The 20254-nt window shown below is 50.3% G+C and overlaps 1 protein-coding gene across 5 annotated transcripts in view; it reads left to right on the forward strand.

Moving 5' to 3' along the window:
- Positions 1-20243, forward strand: part of ABCC10 (ATP binding cassette subfamily C member 10) — a 21190-nt gene extending 947 nt beyond the window's left edge. For 2 of the 5 annotated variants that reach the window (XM_040550813.1, XM_040550814.1), the window contains exons 2-22: positions 5829-6005; positions 6975-8343; positions 9300-9527; positions 9802-9958; positions 10432-10571; positions 11028-11107; positions 11248-11419; positions 12440-12538; positions 12737-12926; positions 13289-13366; positions 13752-13943; positions 14383-14518; positions 14896-15091; positions 15241-15584; positions 15755-15924; positions 16210-16370; positions 16767-17020; positions 17342-17487; positions 17861-17958; positions 18153-18265; positions 19741-20243. In XM_040550813.1, coding sequence (XP_040406747.1) covers positions 5845-6005; positions 6975-8343; positions 9300-9527; positions 9802-9958; positions 10432-10571; positions 11028-11107; positions 11248-11419; positions 12440-12538; positions 12737-12926; positions 13289-13366; positions 13752-13943; positions 14383-14518; positions 14896-15091; positions 15241-15584; positions 15755-15924; positions 16210-16370; positions 16767-17020; positions 17342-17487; positions 17861-17958; positions 18153-18265; positions 19741-19876 — 4620 coding nt within the window. In that variant the 5' untranslated portion in view covers positions 5829-5844 and the 3' untranslated portion in view covers positions 19877-20243. Of the gene's footprint in view, positions 1-73; positions 4521-5236; positions 5286-5382; positions 6006-6974; positions 8344-9299; positions 9528-9801; positions 9959-10431; positions 10572-11027; positions 11108-11247; positions 11420-12439; positions 12539-12736; positions 12927-13288; positions 13367-13751; positions 13944-14382; positions 14519-14895; positions 15092-15240; positions 15585-15754; positions 15925-16209; positions 16371-16766; positions 17021-17341; positions 17488-17860; positions 17959-18152; positions 18266-19740 lie in introns of those variants that run through there. The other 3 variants (XM_040550811.1, XM_040550812.1, XM_040550815.1) reach the window with 3 other exon arrangements.
- The last annotated feature ends 11 nt before the right edge of the window (positions 20244-20254 follow it).

Raw genomic sequence — 20254 nt, forward strand, 5'->3', positions numbered from 1 at the left:
TGGGCTTGCAGCTAGACAACAGGCTGTACTGATCAGGTGTAGTAAAATACAATTTCCTCTTTGAATGCAGAGAAATGAAGGTTCCATAAAAAAAATCCATTTCCCAAATTCATGAGCCTTTATATCTTGGTTAGGAACTAGAAGAAGCTTCATATGTCAAACTTTTATTTTTCCTTAATATGTAATGTCACTTTCCTCACTGGTGGTGAGGCACTGAAGCGGGTTGCCCAGAGAAGCTGTGGATGCCCCATCCCTGAAGGTGTTCAAAACCAGGTTAGATGAGGCCCTGGGTAACCTGACCTAGTGGGTGGCAACCCTGTCTATGGCAAGGGGCTTGAAACTAGATGATCTTTAAGGTCCCTTCCAACCCAAGCTGTTCTATGGTGTCATGAGCCCCTGTATTTGAAGACCTAGTCACTTTTGGTAGACTTGGGGGAGGGGGTTATCCTTGTTTTTTGGGAATGTATTTGCTAGAACATAACACGCTATTTGAAGCATGCTACTTAAAGCAGCAGTAAGAAACATCAGGTTTATGGGTGGGGGTCTGTCTGGTAATATAACAAGGTATTTCTGCTGGAAGTGGTTAGGTACAACTGCATGCTAAAAGTAACTGCCCCACCTTGACATTTTCTGAGTGAGTGCACCACTACACAGGCTCAGGAAATATGCTCAGCTATGCCAGTCATCAAAATAGGTAGAAGATATATAAAGACTATCTTATTTTCCGTTACCATTGTCTACTCTTCCCCCTTCTCTCCTATGGTTGTTAATGTTCATCAGTGACCTTAATTGAATAACAGGTATCCTGGGATATAAATTTCATGTTTGAAGTGCACAGCGTTCTGCAGACCTGTTTCTGGTGTATGGAAAATGTAACGATAGTGGAGGCAATTAATACTGAACCTTTTCCAGCTAAGTACCCCAGGCAGCAGAGATGGTAACAGTTGGATAGGCACAGGGTTGTGCTTTATGAGAACTACAAAACTGATGTGTCTCTGGGGGTTTCTCCTCTAGTTTTATATCATAAATGGCACCCAAACAGTTTCTTACTATAAGGAATATATATTAGCACAGATGTATTCTGATTTTTCATTAAAAGAAATGGCGTATTTTTTGTGCCTCAGTGTCTATGTCAGGTACTCAGTTTCAATGACTGAAATAAGTAAAAACAGCCTTAAAAAGGGGTAAAATTGATTAATTTGGCTTTGGATGCCTTTTCTGCTATGTTGCTTTCCTTAATCCATTAGTGGGTAACACTGGTGGTTGAGTGACAGTTGGACCAGATGATCTTAGAGGTCTTTTCCAACCTTTATGATTCTATGAAAAAATGTTAAACCAGTTTGATTTCAAAACAGTCAAAAGTAAAAAGCTGTAAAACCAGGAAAACCGCTAAGATGTTTTTTCTTTTTCATGTTGGGTTCTATATAAAGTTAGGCATATAGCATCTAAAGTCTTTGCAAAATTCTAGAACATCTAAATATTAACTTTCTTTTGGCCTTTTATCCAAAGGAGGTGTAAAGGAGGTGTCCTGGTGGCTTATGGTGAGAGATTTAAGTGGTGTTTGGAAAGTGAAGGAATCCAGATGCCACTAAAAGATCAGAAAGTTCACTAAAACTTCACTACATGCCAGCAAGTAAACTGGAGGAGGGAGGAATGGAAAAAAGAAGCGGAGAGTGTATGTGCTATAGTGTTTTTTTTTAAATAAGGTCAGAAGATAAAAATTCCTTTTGTTGGCAAAACGTACTTGACTCACCACTGTTCATTAACATTTTGTAGCACCCTGTTATCTTACTGAACATCACTTTACAACTATTAGACTCATTCTGCACTTGCTGTAGTGTCCTTTTTCAGTCATGCCTTACTGAATCAAGTTTTTAATGAACTGAGCACTCACAGTAGAGTTCCGTTAAATTAATACTAAGATTAGCACTAAAATTTGTGCCCAATGGCGCAGAGGAAACTGAGGGTTCTCATCTCTTTGCAAGAAAAAGTGCTATAGTATGCTCCAGGATTTGGAAAAAATGAGTCAAGGTGCTCACCTGCTTCGTAGAGGTTTGTAATACTCATGCAACCGATGGTCCAGACTCTCATCGGACAAAGGAGGTGCCAGTCAGTCTGCTCTGCTACCAGTTCATCTCCCAAACTGCTCTTTGGAATTCCAAAACTCATCAGAGGAGGTCAGAGGAACTTGCAATTAGCTGCTGCTTGGAGCTGCTTAGCTAATTGGATGCTGAGGGCAAAGTTGGGGTAATAAGGTGCCTCTGAATTCTTGTTTGGCCTCAAGGAAGAAAGTCACAGGAGCAAAAGGCATTGAGAAATAGAACAGAATAAGAAAAGTTAGTAGTAGCTCTATATGAACAAGTAAACAGTAATCAGATCTGATGTTAATTCAGGTTAATTTGAGGTTTAAAAAAAAATAGTATAGAGAAAAACGTGTCAATTACAATTTTTTTACCTTCGTACATCTAAGTCAAGAATAGATCCAGGGGTGTGAGGCAGCCGTGCAGCACTACCTGTAATGTTAAAATGCTGGGTAACTAGTAAGAAGATAGGCAATTCCTGTGTTTTTGTGATAAAATGAGTATTCTTGTGAGAAAGTGCAGTGGAAGATTCTCCTCTCTATTTTGAACTTTGCTTTTTTTTTTTTCCCCATGGAAGGCAGTGTGAAAAATGCATGTTGTCTTCAGGTCCAGGCAAAGCAACCCATTCATGAAAAATTTTGGGTTGATCCAAGTAATCAAGCCATTCTTGGTCATGATGTCATGGAATTTGAGGATGGTTCAACTGATAGGAGAGCCCTGGCTGCAGGCACGGAAAATGCATCCAAATAGGCAATTGCTTTCAGAGATTTTACATCTATAATTACAAGGTTGATATTTCTGAATTTAAGGCTTGTCTAGACTGGCTTCTGTTTCAGTTCAATATTTACTTTTAGCTGGGAAGTGGAACGGGCATGGAGCCTACACTCCTTCTCTGACTCCCCAGTCCTGGGAGGGGTATTAAGTAATCTGTTACCAAATAAATTCATAAGAGAATTGGGGGACAGTCTCCCTTTTCCCAGGTTGCTTTTCCTCACTGTAGATATTTCAGTCTAGACTGTTGAAAAACTCTGGCTAATAGACAATGAATAAAACCTGACCTGTGTTGGACTGTGGGGGTGGATTAAATCAAACCTGGTGTGTTTTTTTGTTTTTCCATTTGAATGCTCTGATTCTTTGATAAATATCAGGTGCATGATTATTTATAGTATGTAAGGTACTTTGTAACTAATACACCCACAAGCCTGTATTTCACATGACACATCTTAAATCAGTCAAATATGTAGCAGTAAATGTCACAGGCAGCAATATTCGGGAAGAGGGGAAATAGTCGACAGGAAGCATGAAAATAAGGAATGTTTTAAATGCTGGCCTTGCTCGTATTTAAGTGTATTTAGGCAGAACAGGCACCAGTGATTTCAGATCAGTTAGGGTGGATTAATATTCTCAGTGGCACATGAAAGCTGTCCATCTTTAAGTCCATGTGGGGAAGTTCATGGTTTTGAAGATTAAAAGAGAGGTTAGGAGAGATGAGCAAGCAGAAGCAGCACACAAAATGAGAATGCCAGAATACAACGTGGTTGAAATGAAGAACTCTTGAGAGTGATTAATTCAAGGGAGAGGGGATGCTCTTTGTCCTGATATCTGAGACCTTCTTTGGTTTCTTACAGTCAGGGGGAGGCTTTTTTCCCCCCATTTGGAATGAAATAAAATACTGGAACGATGAAATCTGAAAGCTTCACTTGTGTGCAGCTCATGCTCCATCCTCATATCTGAGCTGTGTTAAGAAGTTGCTGTCTTAAGAACTTGCTCGTTTCATTTTTTGAAGGGAAACTTCCTTGAGTGTAAAGAACATAATACTTACTATCAAGGCCTCTACCTGTAAGTTTATTCTAGAAACCTTTGAACAGCCTGTGGGAGAAGGACCAGATGATCTAAATGCACCTAGTGTACAGATCATTAGCTTACTGGAACACAAAAAGGCAGCCTTACAACTCTGGCACACAAGTGAAGATTACTTTCAGGACTGTGAGAAATCAGAATCCTCAAAGACAACAATTAAACAAGGATACATATATATAGATTTAGGAAAACAGCACTATGCTAGAAGGTTGACCTGCACCTGAGTAGAAATTCTGATCCCTCTTCAGGTTCATATATTGTAAGGCAATAAGGGCTCTTAGTAACTAATAACACAGTGAATGTTTCCTTCTTGTTCCTCTTTATAGTAGTCTTCACACCAATTAAGTTTCTGTGCAGGACTCTGAGAACAGGAGTAGTATGTCTTCAGTCTCCACCTGAAAGCTGATTTTCTGATATGATGGTCCTCAGTTCTGAAAATCTGTGGAGAAGATGGAGAACTGACGAAGCTTGACCAAAAGAAAGAGACCTTTTCTCATATGGCAAGAACAAGATCAGAGAAGAGCAGCCTGGTGTGGAAGGAGTTTCTGAACTTGTGTGGGATTCCTGTAGGGATGGCAGGTGCCCTGACAGGTCTTCCCATACTTCTCCTGCTTCATAAGCTCACAGCAAAAGCTTTTTGGTGGTGCCAGCTGCTTACTACTATGCCTTTCTCTCCTGCTTCTTTGAAGGAAACCATGATTAGAGGGTACTGTGGCCTCCAAGCATCTGCTCTTACCTCTGCTGTCTCACTCCTCTGACCAGATTGCTCTGTCTTCCTAGACAGGAATGTCACTGACATTTTGCTTTTTTGGCACCCTGCTGATAAAGCATTCTCAGAGCTTGGAAGTGTTATTGTCCCTCTGAAGAGCTGTGTGTTGAAAGTAAAATTTTGCTACCTGTGATTACTCACGGGGATACACTAATTTTCCCTGGCAAGAGAGATTACTGAGGGGGGGTTTGGGAAAAATGAGTTACCCAGAGCACCTGCCATAAAATCACCAGTAGCAGCTACAATTGCCAGGATGTGTGCTGAGTTTACCGCATACACTTATTGTATAACAATTTGGAGGGGTTAGGGCTGGATGTTTTCTGATGTTATTGCCTCAGATGGGAAGCTGAGCATTTACTCACTTGACAATGCAACATACTCTTGTGATGAAGGCTGAGTCTCATATTCTGTGATGCTGCTTGCATGTGTTATGTTCCAGAGGGCCACAAGCGACGAACGCTACGCCCTTAAAAGCATTTACTTCGTAATTTATGAGCCCAGCTACCGCTGCCAGGCCGCCGCCAGGGGGGGCACGGGGCGGCCTGGGCCGGGCCGGGCCGTGTCGGGGGGCAGAGGTTGGAGCCGGAGCAGGCCGCGGGGCCGGGGCCTCGCCAGGGCTCCCGGCCCCGGGGGCGGCGGGGCGCGGGCATGGAGGGCTCGGCCGGGGCGGGGGGGGCGGGGGTGCTGCAGGGCCGCCAGTGCCCCTGCTGGACCGGCTCGGCCCGGCCCGGTGTGAGTCCCCGTGAAGACGTGGAGGGGCGTGAGCGATAGGGGCTCGTGTGCGCAGCTCGCTGTGTTTTGCTGAGGGGCGCAGGCGGGCGGGTGCTTCCCGAGGCGATTTCAGGGGGCGAGCTGGCCGTGAAACCCTCGGCCTGGGAGCGAGCTGGAAGTCTCAGATTGCCAGAGCAGCGGGGTGACCTGAGGAGACGGCGTAACTTGAGCTGGGGCTTGATCAGTGCGCAGAGGAGATGATAAGACAGCAGGCGTGCGATAGCCCAGCCTGGACTGCACGCCCCAGGAAGTTGTTTCTAGTCCTAGGTTCGTTTCGTGTCACAGTCCGCCCCGGCTGGGGCTGTGCTTGGCCCGTGCCTCACGCTCCTTTCTCTTTCCTACCCTAGGAGCTTCCAGTAAGAGATGGAGAACATCCTGACAGGCTTGTGTGGCACCGGCCCGGAAGATCCGCTCCCGCTGTGGGTCCATGGCAGCATTGGGCATTGCTTTAATCAGCTGACGTTAAATGCGATTCCTCATGCGATCCTTGCAGCGGTCAGTGCCTGCTTCCTTGGCACTCCCAGGTACGACAACTAACTCGTCTAGCTCTTGATTATTGTGCAGGGCTGGAGGCGGGGTGGAAAGGCTGGAAATTAGCTCTCTCTGTAATGTACTGAGTATGTCCTTAGAGAACAACACGATATTGCAATGCTATTACGTTTGTCAGCATCTGTCCTAATTCAGAGTACTGTGTCCAGCTCTGGTCCCTCCACTGCAGAAAGGAGTCCAGAGAAAATAGAGAGGATACTGAGAAAAAAAAAAAAAGAAAAACAGAAAATAAGTGAAAAGAATTTCAGTGAATGGGGATTGGGAAAACTGGGGGTCTTGCAGGAGAGTATATAAATCCAAGGTGGCATGGAAGATATACATAAGGTAATAAGTGATTCAGAGAAACAAAAAAGTTTTCCTGTTTACTCTCTTGAATTTGTAAACATGACAATGTTGAAAGGCCGCAAATGATAATGAAGCAAGTGATAATGAAATCTCTTGTTGGGCAATAGATAATGGACTTTACTTAAACAGCATCACTGAAACCAGGAGTGAGAAAAAAAATCTTTCTGGAGAAAATATCACAAAGATGAGAGAAATCAATGATTTGAAATGTGACACAGAGAATTTGATCATCAAAATGTTGAATATACTTTTCTGTTAATCTTCAAGGACTGGAGTCTGATTTGACCACAACATATCACAGTTGCAAACAAATTTATGTAGATAAAGGCTATTCACGGTATCTGAATCTCTGGTATTGATTTTTTACTGGACTTTATTGACCTGCTCTAGTTCAGCAACACCTACGATCTGAAAAGATTACAAATCTAGGGAAGGGAATGCAAAGGTTACAAATTGGGAAGTGAATACAAAGAAATTAATTAAGAATGAGCAGATGAAGAGGGGAAGAGGTGGGAAAGAAAGGAGAGTGTTGACTCTCCTTGTCATGAGATGTGATGGAATACCAACTGTGAAGCTTTTTCTGCTCTTTTCCCCTCTAGATCTGGCTCTGGGATGCCTCGCCAGCCAGGCTGGAGATGCAGAATTGCTGCTTCTTTTATACTCGCTGGCCTGTTCCTCGCTGATATAATCCCAGCCGCCATTTCTCAGCAGGAGCTGGGCCCTGTCTACCTGGAATTGCTGGCCAGTGGCATCGCCGCACTGACGTGGCTCACTCACGGCGTTGCTCTGCTCATGCTCTGCAGGTCCATTCATGGCTCTACCAGGGGCCCTGCAGCCCTGGCTCTCCTCGCTCTCTTACCCCTACCTTCTCTCATCATCACGCTGGTCTGGTACTGCCAAAGGGGGACAGCTTGGTCCCCTGCCCACCCTGCTGTCTCCTCCAGGTTCACCATTCTCTGTCTGCAGCTGGCGTCTCTGCTGGTGTATGTGATTAGCTACCTCTTACCCACCACTGAAAGGCACGAATTCCTCTCCATCAATAGCTCCTGGCAGCAAGACCAGCTCATCTCACAGCCAGGCACCTCCGTGTCGGGTCAGCAGCGAGTGGCAGAAGATGGGGAGAGCTGGCTCTCACGCTTCTTTTATGTTTGGATGAACCCTCTTATGGAACGTGGCTATCAGTGGAAGCTGAACCAGCCACAGGATGTCTATCTACTTCCTCGCCAGCTCCAGGCTGCCAGGGTTTGTGATCGGTTCTATGCCTGCTGGCAGAAGAAGGCAGCTCTGCACCAAGTAGAGGAGGAGACAGTGTCTCTTACTAGCCCAATCATTGCTGCAGGCGACGGGAGTAGCGATGTCTGGGACAGCTTGCACCGTGCCCAGGAGCCTGTGAGACTGTTCTCAGTGCTTCATGCGGTATTTGGGCTTCGTTTCTACTTGCTGGGACTTCTCAAGCTGGCCGGCAGCCTGCTCAGTTTCTCGGGCCCCCTGCTTCTGAACCTGCTGGTGAACTTCATGGAGTCGCGGCAGGAGCCCCTGAGCCATGGGGTGCTCTACGCACTGGGGCTCTTTGCTGGCTCCTTCCTGGGCGCTCTCCTGCGCAACCAGTTCAGCTACGAGGTGAACAAGATGACGCTGATGGTGCGGGCTGCCGTCATCTCTGCCATCTACCGCAAGGCCCTGCGTGTTGGCAGCACCAGACTTTCCCGCTTCACCGTGGGTGAAATCGTCAACTTCATGAGCACGGACGCCAGTAGGTTGGTCAACTTCTGCCTCAGCTTTCATGAGGTGTGGAGCCTGCCCTTCCAGTTTGCCATTACCCTTTATCTGCTCTACCAGCAAGTAGGGGTAGCCTTTCTGGGAGGTCTGGCCTTGGCACTGCTGCTTGTGCCCATCAACAAGGTCATAGCCAACCGCATCATGATGAGCAACAAGGAGATGCTGCAGCACAAGGACGCACGGGTCAAGGTGAGGGGCAGCTGCTGGCTCTCTGAATTTGTTACGGCATTCTCTGCCCATTTGTCTCTGGAACATTGGCTTTTTGGCCCCTTGTGGTGAGTCCCAAGTGAGTGAACAACTTTTGGGAAAAGTGCTAGAGGGGGCGCACGTGTAAGTGGTTCAAAAGTATTTCAGGGTGAGGCATGTTCACCACCTGCAAGATAGCAAACCTCTAATGTTTGTCTTGCCCCCTGGGCAAATTAAAGTTCCCTTGCAGGTTCCTTTTCCACGTGTAATAGTTAACATGGGTCTCCTGATTGCTTCCTTTAGAGACGCTTCCGTTCTGTTACTCGAGTAATGCTATCAGTGGTGAGGTGTCTTGCAGCCTGGACAAACGCAACAATCATGGATGTAGTGGTTTTATTTCGCTCCAGCTTGGCACCCTCAGTCAGCTCTTCCACAGCTGTTTGGAGCTTTTGAAATATTTATCTTCCTAACAGAAGGTGCATCTAGTTGTATGGGATGTGCTGGACCTTCTCCAGCTATTGCAAGACTGGTTTGTTAAGTGAACTCTTTCTGGTTTTCTTTCATGTCAGGCACAAGCCCATCTCAGCTGGCTCTGCACATGCTGACCTGAGAGCAGGAGCGAGAGGGGAACATACTACAGGGATACCTGAGCTGCTGGATATGAGCCAGCTTGGCTCTGGACACAGGCTAGCTGTGAAGTTGTGTCGTGTTTTGCCTTTTCCTGAACCTTACGCAGCATAGGTAGCTGAGCAAGCTGCTGTGGAATGAGAAGGGGCAAAGTTCTCAGGAGCTGCCACTTGAGTTTATGCATCTGTTAGCAATAAATGGCCCCTGGTATCTCTAGCCTGGCCCTTAGCAGGAGGCAGCTGCAAACCTGGGCCCAGCCCAGATGCCTCGCTGGCATTTGGTGTGTTGGGCAGCCACTGGTTACTAGATGTGATTTTCCCCTTTGCCTGCAGCTAATGACCGAGTTCCTAAGAGGCATTCGTGTGATCAAGTTTTATGCCTGGGAGAAGCACTTCAGCACCAGGATAAATGCCTGCCGGGCTAAAGAGCTGCAGAAGTTGCGAGCCATCAAGTACTTGGATGCCGTGTGCGTGTACCTGTGGGCAGCACTGCCTGTTGTTGTCTCCATTGTCATCTTCATCACCTATGTTCTGTTGGGTCACCAGCTCACTGCCACAAAGGTGAGTGAAGGAGGAGATCCCAAGTGACAGCACTGCTCACCGGGGGTAGCAGGGAGAGCTCTAAGTCAGATACCTCAGAGCTCTAACGAGGTAGACGAGGTAGAGTAACTAGGAGAGCCTAGTTAGAGCCCTGAGGCATCTTCTCTGTGCAGTGAACGCATCCTGTATCTCCTTACAGCTCTTCAGGCTCTCATTGGTGAAGCTGTTTGAAGAGCACGAGATGCCAGGGAAGTACAGCCTCCGATTTATGTTTCTTCCCTTACTTGTGCTGCAGGTCTTCACAGCGTTGGCCCTTGTAGGGATGCTCATTCTCCCCCTCAACAGCTTCCCATGGGTGTTGAATGGGACCTTGGAAGCCAAAGTTTCCCTGGATCGAATCCAGCGTTTCCTTGAACTTGAGGACCAGGACCTGGAAGCTTATTATGCCCTAGGTAATGGGGAAGGATGCTGCTGGGCTTGGGACTCTGGGCAGGAGATGTTTGTAGCAGAGAGCATTCCTCTTTACCAAATGTAGGCCATTGCTTGTCCCTAAAGAGCCCCACCATTAGCGTGCCTCTAGAACAAGCTGCTCCCTCCCCTGTCCAAAGGTCTGCCAATGAAGCCTTCAACAACCTCAGCTTGGCCTGACAGAAAGGTTTGGGTGTGTGCCCTCTCCTAAACCATCACTGCTCCCTTTCTCTCCTTCCTTGCCATTTACCAGCTCCCTTTCAACTTCAACAATAAGAAAACCAGGTTATCCGTACAGTGTCTCCCTGAGAGTGTCTCATTCTGGGGTTGGTCCAGAGCATCCTGGCTGTGCCCTCTCCCTGCCTCTTCCATTTGGGAACAAAACTGATAGTATTTGTTATGTCAGGTCCCTGTCATTCTCTGTCCTTCTTGTTGTAGTGTTGCTTTTCCCTTGCAGGTAGCCCTTCAGGTACGGCTTCTGCCATAGAGATGCGAGGTGCAGATTTTTCATGGGCACCAGTCAAAGAAGACAGCCCCAGCCAGCCCTTATCCACAGGCACTCTGCAATTGCACATCGAGAACCTCTCAGTGAGAAAGGTGAGCAGGAATGCAGGAGGAAACAGAGAAAATGGCACTAGAGGAGCTGGGGTGACATGTTTTCTTGGTCTTAAGAGCCATATATCAAGATCTTTTCTTTGTCCAGAGGCACAGGACACATACCACATCTCTCAGAGCTGAAATAGGCTGGGGGAGTTCAGGCTTGGCTCACAGATGGCAAAGAACTCCCTCTACTTTCCACAGCTGCTGCAGGCGAGGATTAAGCTGGGCACGCATCTGGGCTCCAGAGTAACTTGGTTGTTAACACTCCTTGCAGACTTGTGTCCTGCCATATCAGGGATCTGGTTCATGCCGCAGCTGTGCTGAGCTCTGCGGCTGTACTTGTGAGACAGTCCTAGCTTAGGACAGCTCTCAGCTTTCTTACAGGCTCAAGAAACCTGGCAAAGCCGGCGTGCATTAGCTCACCAGGTTGCTCCTTTTCATTTCCCTTTACAGGGGATGCTCTTGGGAGTTGTTGGCAAGGTCGGCTCTGGCAAGAGCTCTCTGCTTGCAGCCATCACTGGAGAGCTCGTTAAGTAAGTAACCCAAAGACTGCTCCCTCCACGCCACAGCAGGCAAGGACCATCCAGAGCTGCCCATATTTACAGCTCATTTTGATCTGCTGATAGTTCGTTCACCTGTGCTGCCTTTCCATCCACCTCTGGTGTGCTTGCAGACAAGGTGGACAAGTGTACGTTTGTGACCTGGAGCAAGGATTTGGTCTGGCCACACAGGAGCCTTGGATCCAGTTTGCCACTGTCCGTGAGAACATCCTGTTTGGGCGGGACTACGATGCCAGGCTGTATGAGGAGGTGGTGGAGGCCTGTGCCCTCTCTGAGGACCTGAACGTGAGTGCCTGAACTCTAAACCTTCCTGGGCCGCCTCGGCCAGCTTTTGCGTCCAGCCTGAGCCTCACGGGGAGGAGTTCTCATTCTTGCAGGCTTGAGCCTGCTTTTGCAGTGTCCCAGTCACAGGGGCTGGAGCTAGGTGATCGTTAAGGTCCCTTCCAAACCAAGCCATTCTGTGATTCTGTGATTCCCAATCCCAGACCATACCTAGCCCCGCTTTTCGTTAAGGCGTGACGTCACTTTGGTAGCACTTTGGATGGTTTCCTCTGCGCTGAGTTCTTCATCCTGGGGAAAGATGTTCTTTGCAACTGGCTGTTGACTGCCGGGTTTTGCAGGCAAAACCTATCAGCAGCTGATGCTCTTTTGTATCAGAGGGTGACTCCCTGGGATCTGGAGGGGCTGAGTCTGTGGTCCTCCCATCAGGAATGCATGTATGCTAGGTTTGAAGCTTGTGGCTACGTTAGCCAGTGAACTTTCTGTTACACCTGACAGGAAACTTGCCTCTTCCTCTGAGTTTATAAACTGGAGCCCAGTTTTCTGAAGTGCCTCTGAAGCACTAGAAGTTCCTGCTTGCTTCAGCAGGAGTTGTGAATGCTATATAAGATAAGGTATTTATTTGAGAAGTTGTAGACATTGCCCATGGAAGTTGTTTCCGACTATTGAAACTCAACTGTTTTTACTGTTTGGATGGGCCCTGGCATTATTTTGTTGAAGGCACAGCTACTGCTCTCCCAGAAAAATCCTAGGCACAGTTTTAGAGTTGTCTCGGACCAGAAGTTGCTCAGTGGGTGGTTCAGATGTGGCCACCTGCTGGAGTCTGAGAGACTCTGTTGACATAGAGGTTGCCAGGCTTGCCAGTTGTCTGCAGAACCAGGGTGTGTACTGTTGCATTGTTTCATTTCTGGTAAGAGCTCACCCTAAGGAGTTACTGCCGGCGTCAGGAGAGGGATCCCAGTGTTCTGATCCTGAGTCCCCAGTAGCTTCCTGCTCCTTTTAAATGGATTTTCTTGAATGTTTCAGATTTTACCAGCAGGTGACCAGACAGAGGTGGGCGAAAATGGCGTGACACTCAGTGGGGGACAGAAGGCTCGGATAGCCCTTGCCAGAGCTGTTTACCAGGTAAATAGCAAAGCAGCTGTGCTGTGTCCCATGCCAAGTCAGATGCAGAGAAGTTGGAAGCATGCAGCTGTGCAGTGCGCTCTGGCAGCACGTCTTAAACCACATCGGGCTGTGTGCCATGCTGAGGCACTTGCACTCTTCAGCACTGCCTGCTCAGGCAGGACCAGGGGCTGTATCCCTGTCTTTTGTCTCTCTCAGGAGAAAGAGCTTTACCTCCTTGATGATCCCCTGGCTGCTGTTGATGCAGATGTAGCCAATCATCTTATGCGGAAATGCATTCTTGGAGTTCTCCAACACAAAACCAGGATCCTTTGCACCCACAGGACTGAGTTTTTGGAGAAGGCTGACGCCTTGTTGTTGATGGACAATGGCAGGATAGTCAAGACAGGTACAGTGGCTGTCTTTGCAGGCATCCATTCGTGCCTGTGGGCTAGTTTTGAATGGCTTGAGCAAAGATGGCCATGAAGGAATAGGAGTAACTAGTGGGAAACCCAAAGAGGGATAAAGAACTTGAGGGCACTGCATGTGGGCAAAGAAGGCAGTGTGGAAAGGAGCGTGAAGATGCACAGATACAGAGATGGGGAGCTGATAACGCAGAAAGCCGTGGCAGGATATAAGGAGCAGAGCCCGCAAGGATGCAGCTGCTGTGAGAGGAAATATGGGATGTCGTGTTAGAGCAAAACTGGGCCATTTTGTAGCTGGAGTCTGTTCCTCTCAGTCTCTGAAGCATTTGCATGTCTCTCTTTGCAGGCACACCAGCTGATATCCTGCCACTTGTGGAAGCTATCCCCAAATTCAAGGACGTGGACAAGAGGCAGAAGGACAAAGGTCTGTACCTGGCAAGCTTGGGGGTGGCTGGGACAGTACAGCTCAGCTGAGCACCCAGGCAGAACCCGTACCTGATGGCTTAAGCAGAGCTCCCAGCACCCTGCTGTGCTGTGGCAGTGCTGATCTGTGGGTAGTCTGTTCACAGGGGGAGAGAAGGCCTAGGTATGATCAGGTGTTGGTCTGGAGCAGTGTTTGAATCTTCTTTTTCGTTTGTGGTCCGGATCTGGATGGAAGTCTGCCAGAATTGGTGCACCTACCTTGAAAGGGGAGAGAGGAGGGAAGAAAAGTCTTCCTCATAGCCTAGATTTGTTCCATGTGCAGCAAGGAGCAGCTCCAGGAGGTACTTATATTGCACTGACCTTTGCTTTTGCTTCTATCCCCACAGCCTCTGATGAGCAAAGCCAAGAAGAGGACATAGAGACAGAGGCAGAAGAATCATCCCAGGACAAACATCTTCTCCACAAGGAGGAGGAGAAGAAAGAAGGGGCAGTGGCTTTTCAGGTCTACAAGGCATATTGGTTGGCAGTGGGCAGCTGCTTGGCATTATCCATCCTCTTCTCACTGCTCCTGATGCAAGGTGAGGCAATGACCCAGGAGCACGTCTCTCTTTAGATGTTCCTCTCCTCTTGTTTCCTGGCTGTGTGGAGTCCAGGGAAGGAAAGAGGTTGGGGGTTTAATTGCGCTCTCTGCACCAGGAAGAACGCTTTTCTCTTCCACAAACTAAAGTAGCGTGGTGGGGACAGGAGCGGGGAATACGTGGAAACTGGCTCTTGCCTCTCATTTGCTGCTGCAGTTGTATGTCTGCTCCTTTAGCAGTGCCCTGTCACTGCTGCAGCTCGTAGCAGTTCCCTTGCTCCTGCTCTGCTAGGAACAGTGCAGAGTGAACACAAGGGAAGACTAAACTGGGCAGTGAGACAAAAACAAAAGCTGCCCACCTACTTCCCTTCCAGGTTTCCTGCTTTGTATTTGCTGACTTGAAGGTTGAATCCCTCTTTATAGTCTGTCTCTCTCTGTAGCATCCAGAAATATCTCAGATTGGTGGCTCTCACATTGGATCTCCAGCATATCCAAGACAGCAAATACCTCTGTGATGGTCTGCTCAGCGTCCCTGCCATCTGCAGAGCTGCTTCTCTTCTCCACTGTTGGGCTTGTGTAAGTGAACACCGGCCAGGCGATGCCAAAAAAAAAAAAAAAAAAGCACTCCCATTTTGCCCTTGTGCTTTTGAATATCCTTCTGGAGACCACCCCACTGCAGGTGATCCATATAGCTGCTTTGAGAAAGACAGAATTGGAATCTCTGGCCAGAGGGGGAACTGATAAAGTGCCTGTAGGGCTTGTAACCTGAGGCTGACAGAAGACCCCTGGCTGTATAGTAATCAGAGCATTTCTCTCAGCATAGCAAAGGAGGAGTATCAGGCTGAAGTATCCTGATTTCCCCTTGAGTCTGCTTTTGGGTCCTGATGCCCTGTCTGAGTTTACTGCCATAGGGACCTTGGCAGATTGATAATCTTCCTCCTTCCCCGTTCTAGCTCCCCTGTTCAAGCTCTGGACACAGCCCCAGTCCCTTCCAACAGTTCAGCAGATGTGAATTTCTACCTGATGGTTTACGGGAGCATTGCAGGAGCCAACTCCCTCTTCACCATTTTTCGGGCCTTCCTCTTTGCTTATGGCACCATCCGTGCTGCCATTGTCATCCACAACCGACTGCTCCAGAGGGTTATAAAGGTAATGGTCAAGAAGTCCAGGACAGGCTGGGGTTCCTGCAAGTCGTTCTGCCCTGCCATTCTTCTCATAGTTGGGAGTAAAGGTGTGAGAGATGGCTTTCTGCTGGCATTAGCTGATGAGCTCTTGCTTTCTCGTTCCCTTGTTGCCAGGCCACGGTCACCTTCTTTGACACCACGCCAACAGGCCGCATCCTGAACCGCTTCTCCTCAGACCTGTACTGCGTGGATGACACCTTGCCATTTATCCTCAACATCTTTCTGGCCAACATGTACGGGCTCCTGGGCATGCTGGTGATAATCACCTATGGCCTCCCTTGGATTGGCCTGGTCTTACTGCCTCTGGCTGCCCTCTACTTCTCTATCCAGCGCTATTATCGGCGCACGTCGCGAGAGCTCAAGCGCCTTTACAGTCTCACCCTGTCTCCCATTTACACTCACTTCTCAGAGACCCTCTCGGGACTGAGCAGCATCAGAGCCATGCGGGCAGCAGAGAGGTGAGTGGAAGGGAACAGCACCCAGGGGGCCAAAACTTTGGCTTTGTAGACCAGCGCCATCCTGACGGGGGCCGGTTACAGGGTGGTGGGAATGCCCCTGGTCTGGGGCAGTAGGGACGGGGGTTGAGTCGTGCACAGTCTGGTGTGAACCTCTGTTGTGCTCCTGCCAGGTTTGAGTTGGAGAATCAGCTGCACCTGGAGCAGAACCAGCGCTGCCTCTTTGCCAGCAACACAGCAATGCAGTGGCTGGACATCCGCTTGCAGATGATCGGGGTCGCTGTGGTTACTGCTATTGCAGGAATTGCCATCATCCAGCACCAGAAGGATCTGGGAAATCCAGGTGGGCTGCCAGGAACTGTTCTGTCCCCACCCTTGGGCTGTGGCCCAGGGGTTCCTCTTCTCCCAGTCCAGAGCTGCACATCTCCCTTTATCAGAGATCCAGAGCTCCCACTCCCTGTCACTCTGCTTGTTGCCTTCAGCTCCTGTTCCTCCTTCTGCATGTCCCCCTCCTAGAGTCGGATCCCAGACTCCAGAGCGCTGACTTCTCCCGTTTCTTTGTCCTGCCACCAAGGTCCCAGCTCTTTCCCTGACGTTAACACTCTTGTTTATGTTTTTGTCCTCTCAGGACTTGTGGGCCTGGCGCTCTCATACGCCCTGTCTGTCACAAACCTTCTCTCAGGCCTCATTTCCAGCTTCACTATGACAGAAACCATGATGGTGAGTGTGGAGCGGACAGAGGAATACGCTACAGACATCCCTGTGGAGCCCCAGGATAAAGTGGTCCAGGTAAAAGCTTAAATATGTTCTCAGGGACTGGCCCTGTGCCCTGCACTTGCCTCCAGGTGGAGATGAGAAGGTTCCAGTGTGCAGGGAGGGCCCTCACCTACAGAATCTGTTTTGATCATTTGTCCTTTACCAGTGCTTCCCAAGGCGGGGGTGAACCTCAGGCAGGAGTTGTTGCAGGCTAGAATGACAGGAAGGGTAGAAGAGCAGAAAGGGGTGGTAGGGCTACGCTGTGAGGGAAAAACAGGCATAGAAGGGGGCTGGAAACAGAACTGGTCTGCACCTTGAGTCTCTTCGAAAGCCAAGCAACAGTCCAAAGGGGTGGATGGGGCTTGGTCTGCGTGAAGGTGAGGCTGAAGGTGACAGTGGGTCACAGTCACGCTCTGGTGCCCCCCTTAGGTTGCTGCTGACTGGCCAAGCAGGGGGCTTGTGGAGTTCCAGCACGTGGTCCTGGCCTACCGAGCAGGCCTGCCCAATGCACTCGACGGGGTGAGCTTCACCGTGTACCCCGGAGAGAAGGTGGGGATTGTGGGTCGCACAGGATCTGGAAAATCCACTCTTTTCTTGGCACTTTTCCGTATGCTGGAGCTGAAAGCAGGCCGGATTCTCCTGGACGGTGTTGACAGCCGGCTGGTGGGCTTGGAGGAGCTGAGGTATGGGGGTCTGAGCAGAGCAGGGGGCAGCCCAGAGGGGGGTCAGGAAGCTGAGAACTGTCAGTGGTCGGATGCCAAAGGGAAGAATGAGGAGGAAAGGGTTTACTGCCCGTGCATCCTCTTGTCTTGGCAGCTTCTTATGAGTTGCTTTGTTGTCACTGTAGAGCTGTGCTAAGGAAGCCAGGCAGAGTATGTGATCCATGCCCTGTATCTGTGTCTCTAAACTATGCGGAGAGACACTGCCCCAGGAAAAAAAAGTAAATAGGACTTTGGTTTTCTGCAGAACCCACCCCATGAGCTCTTGGCTCTCCTTTCTTGCAGATCTAGGCTGGCCATCATCCCCCAGGATCCATTTTTGTTCAGTGGTTCAATCCGGGAGAACCTGGACCCTCAGGGAAAAAGGACGGACGCTGAGCTTCACGAGGTGCTAGAGCAGTGCCACCTGCGGGACGCAGTTACCCAGATGGGTGAGTCTGAACGCAGCGTGACGAGGTTGGTGAGCCCTGCTCCTGGGAGAGGGGAGAAGGCCTCAGCCTGGGCAGGGAGCTGAGGAAAAGAGGCCAGGTGTGCAGCAGGGAATAGGTTGGGTGAGGCCATCTCGCTGGTGAGGCCAGGCCTCAGCGAACGCCTGAGGGAGATGCCGGTCCCCTTGTTCTAGCAGAGCAGTGCATCTCCGTGCCAGCCGTTGTTTGCCTCTGAGCGGAAGAGCTCCAGTTCCCGAGGCTTGGGCCTGAGCAGGATTTGGGATTTTGAGTGCTGCTGGGAAAGCCCCGGGCTGGGGGAGCTGTGTGGGGGCTACGCACCGCCTGGTGGGGTGGCCGCTGAGCTTGCCTCCTGCAGGTGGGTTGGACAGCGAGCTGGGAGAGAGAGGAAAGAGTCTGTCTGTGGGACAGAGGCAGCTGGTGTGTCTGGCAAGAGCCCTCCTGACGCAGGCCAAGGTGAGTGCCCGCTGCCATCCAAGCGAGGGGTGGAGGAGCTGCTGACAGCCCTGCTGGCCTGACAGGACGGAGCTCCAGAGGTGGGGTGTGGTGGGGACGGGTGGCCTGTGCTACCTTCTCAGGCTGTCCCTGGGCGGGGATTGGGGTCTCCCAGAGGGTGCGTGGGAGCTCCCTTCGCTCTCTGTCCCTGGCAGGTGTTGTGCATTGATGAGGCCACCGCCAGCGTGGATCAGAAGACGGACCAGCTGCTGCAGCAAACCATCCGCCAGCGCTTCGCTGACAAAACCGTTCTGACGATTGCTCACAGGTAGGGAGGAACCAGCGCTCGGCGGGTAACTTTGTCCTGCCACAGTGTCATTCCCTCACAGGGAGCAGTGGTTACGCCTGCCACGCCTGGACCTTGAGCTGTGATGAGGCTTTTCAAGTGTGAAAGGACGGAACGTGCCTGTGTGCCTGTTCCGCTTTATTAGCCCCTGGGTGCTGGGAACAACTGGGTGTTAAAACGTCGTACCTAGAAACTGGGGGACAGCAAAGGGCAGAACACCACACCGTGTGGCAGATGGCTCCCCTGGGCGCTGCCTACCGGGGGCAGGGAGTGAATGAGGCCGTGTGGTTCTGCCTAACGGGGCAAGGCGCAGTGGAGAAACGTCCTACGGGAAGGAGCAGTTGGACCCACGGGTGGAGCAGGTGTCTCTGGCTCAGCAGAGGGCACTGCAGGACAGCCAGCGGCGAAGGACTGCAGCCGGCTTCTGGCCAGAGGAGGCAGAACACGGTAATTCTGCTTTCCCAGCCCCTGAGCTTTGGTCCCCGCCTGCACCCGATGCTGGCCGGCTAGGTGTCGCCCAGGCAGGAGAGGGCAGCAGTGCTTGCTCCACAGAGGAGAGATTTAATGTAGGAGTAGGGGCAGAAGATGGTCACAGGCAGGACAAAACACAAATACCGTGGACACTGAGAAGGGGTGGGTCAGTATTAGGCAGTGGTCTCTGCCCAGAGTATTCTCGCAGATGCCAAGCGGAGAAGAATTTGGAGGAGGGATGTGCAATTGTGCGTAGGGTGTTATAAAGGGAACTGCTTCCCAGCACAAAGGTTAGCACAGAAATAAAAGTCGAACAAGCAGGTGGCGGGGGCTTGTGTCCTGCTGCACAGAAGTGGGAGAGGTGGATGACAGGCAGGGCGAGCTGGGCCTTGCGAGTGAATCGTGTGGGTCTCGTTAAATGAGCTAGATGGGAGGGAGGCAGGAGGGTGTGGTGGGAACGTGGCTCCCCCGCTAGGGAGGTTATGCAGAACGGGAGTAGAAAGGTAAGCACACCGTGGGCTGCGGTGTGTGTTTGGGGTGAGGGCAGGCCTTCTTTGATGGAGGAGCAATTATTGAGAAGCAGCAGCAGAGGAAGGAGTGACAGAAAGCAAAGCAGCAGATGGGTGAAATTTAGGACTGGAAGTGATAAGTACTTGTCCTTTGCCCCTCCAGGTCACTTCCAGTGCTGCAGCCTGGTACTTTTTTGGGAATGAACCAGAGTCCTGAACCACCTAGTGCTTTAATCTGCCCAAATCCTGTGTCCTGGCCTCCTGACTTGTAGTTTTGTAGGGCTGTAGTTCCTTACTAAACACTGCACGACCGTGCAAAGACATTACTGCTGCCCCGTCCGTCCTCCCCAGGGCCAGCAACAAGGAGATCCTGGTCTCGGGCCACCCCTTGAGAGCAGGCAAGGCAGTGTGTGGAGTTTCTCCTCAGCTTCCCTAACTGCAGCTAACTTTCTCCTAACTTCCTCGGCTGTTCCGCAGGCTCAACACCATCTTGGACTCGGACCGCGTGCTGGTGATGCAGGCCGGGAGAGCGGCAGAGCTGGACTCGCCCAGCAGCCTGAGCCAGAAGGAGGGCTCCTTGTTCCAGCGCCTCCTGCGCAGCGGGCAGCAGTGACCTCCCTGCCGGGCTGAGCCCAGGCAGCCCCTCTGGCTCTGTGGCTGGCATTCCTCCAGCCTCAGCCAGCAGCTCTGTCCCTGCAGGGCCGGGAGCTGCTGAGGTGAGAGAAGGGGTTGTTCCTGCCTGCAGACAGCAACTGTGCGTCCTCAGGGACGGGAGCATGGCACGGCGGCCCTTCCTTTAGTAGGAAAGAGGGGAACGGGTGCTGAGGGCCATGCACGCCTGGCTGGTGGGGCACTGTTCACCTCCCAGGCTTCCCTTTGAGATTTCAGAGGGCATTTCTGTTCGCTGAAGAATCAGTGACTCCTAGTCTGAGACTGAGTCTCACATGTGCTGTTTAAAATAAAGTGGAAACGTCCTCGTGGAGCTCTGTTA

The sequence above is a fragment of the Cygnus olor genome, chromosome 3 (assembly GCF_009769625.2).
Source record: "Cygnus olor isolate bCygOlo1 chromosome 3, bCygOlo1.pri.v2, whole genome shotgun sequence".
NCBI classification, from domain to species: Eukaryota; Metazoa; Chordata; class Aves; order Anseriformes; family Anatidae; genus Cygnus; species Cygnus olor.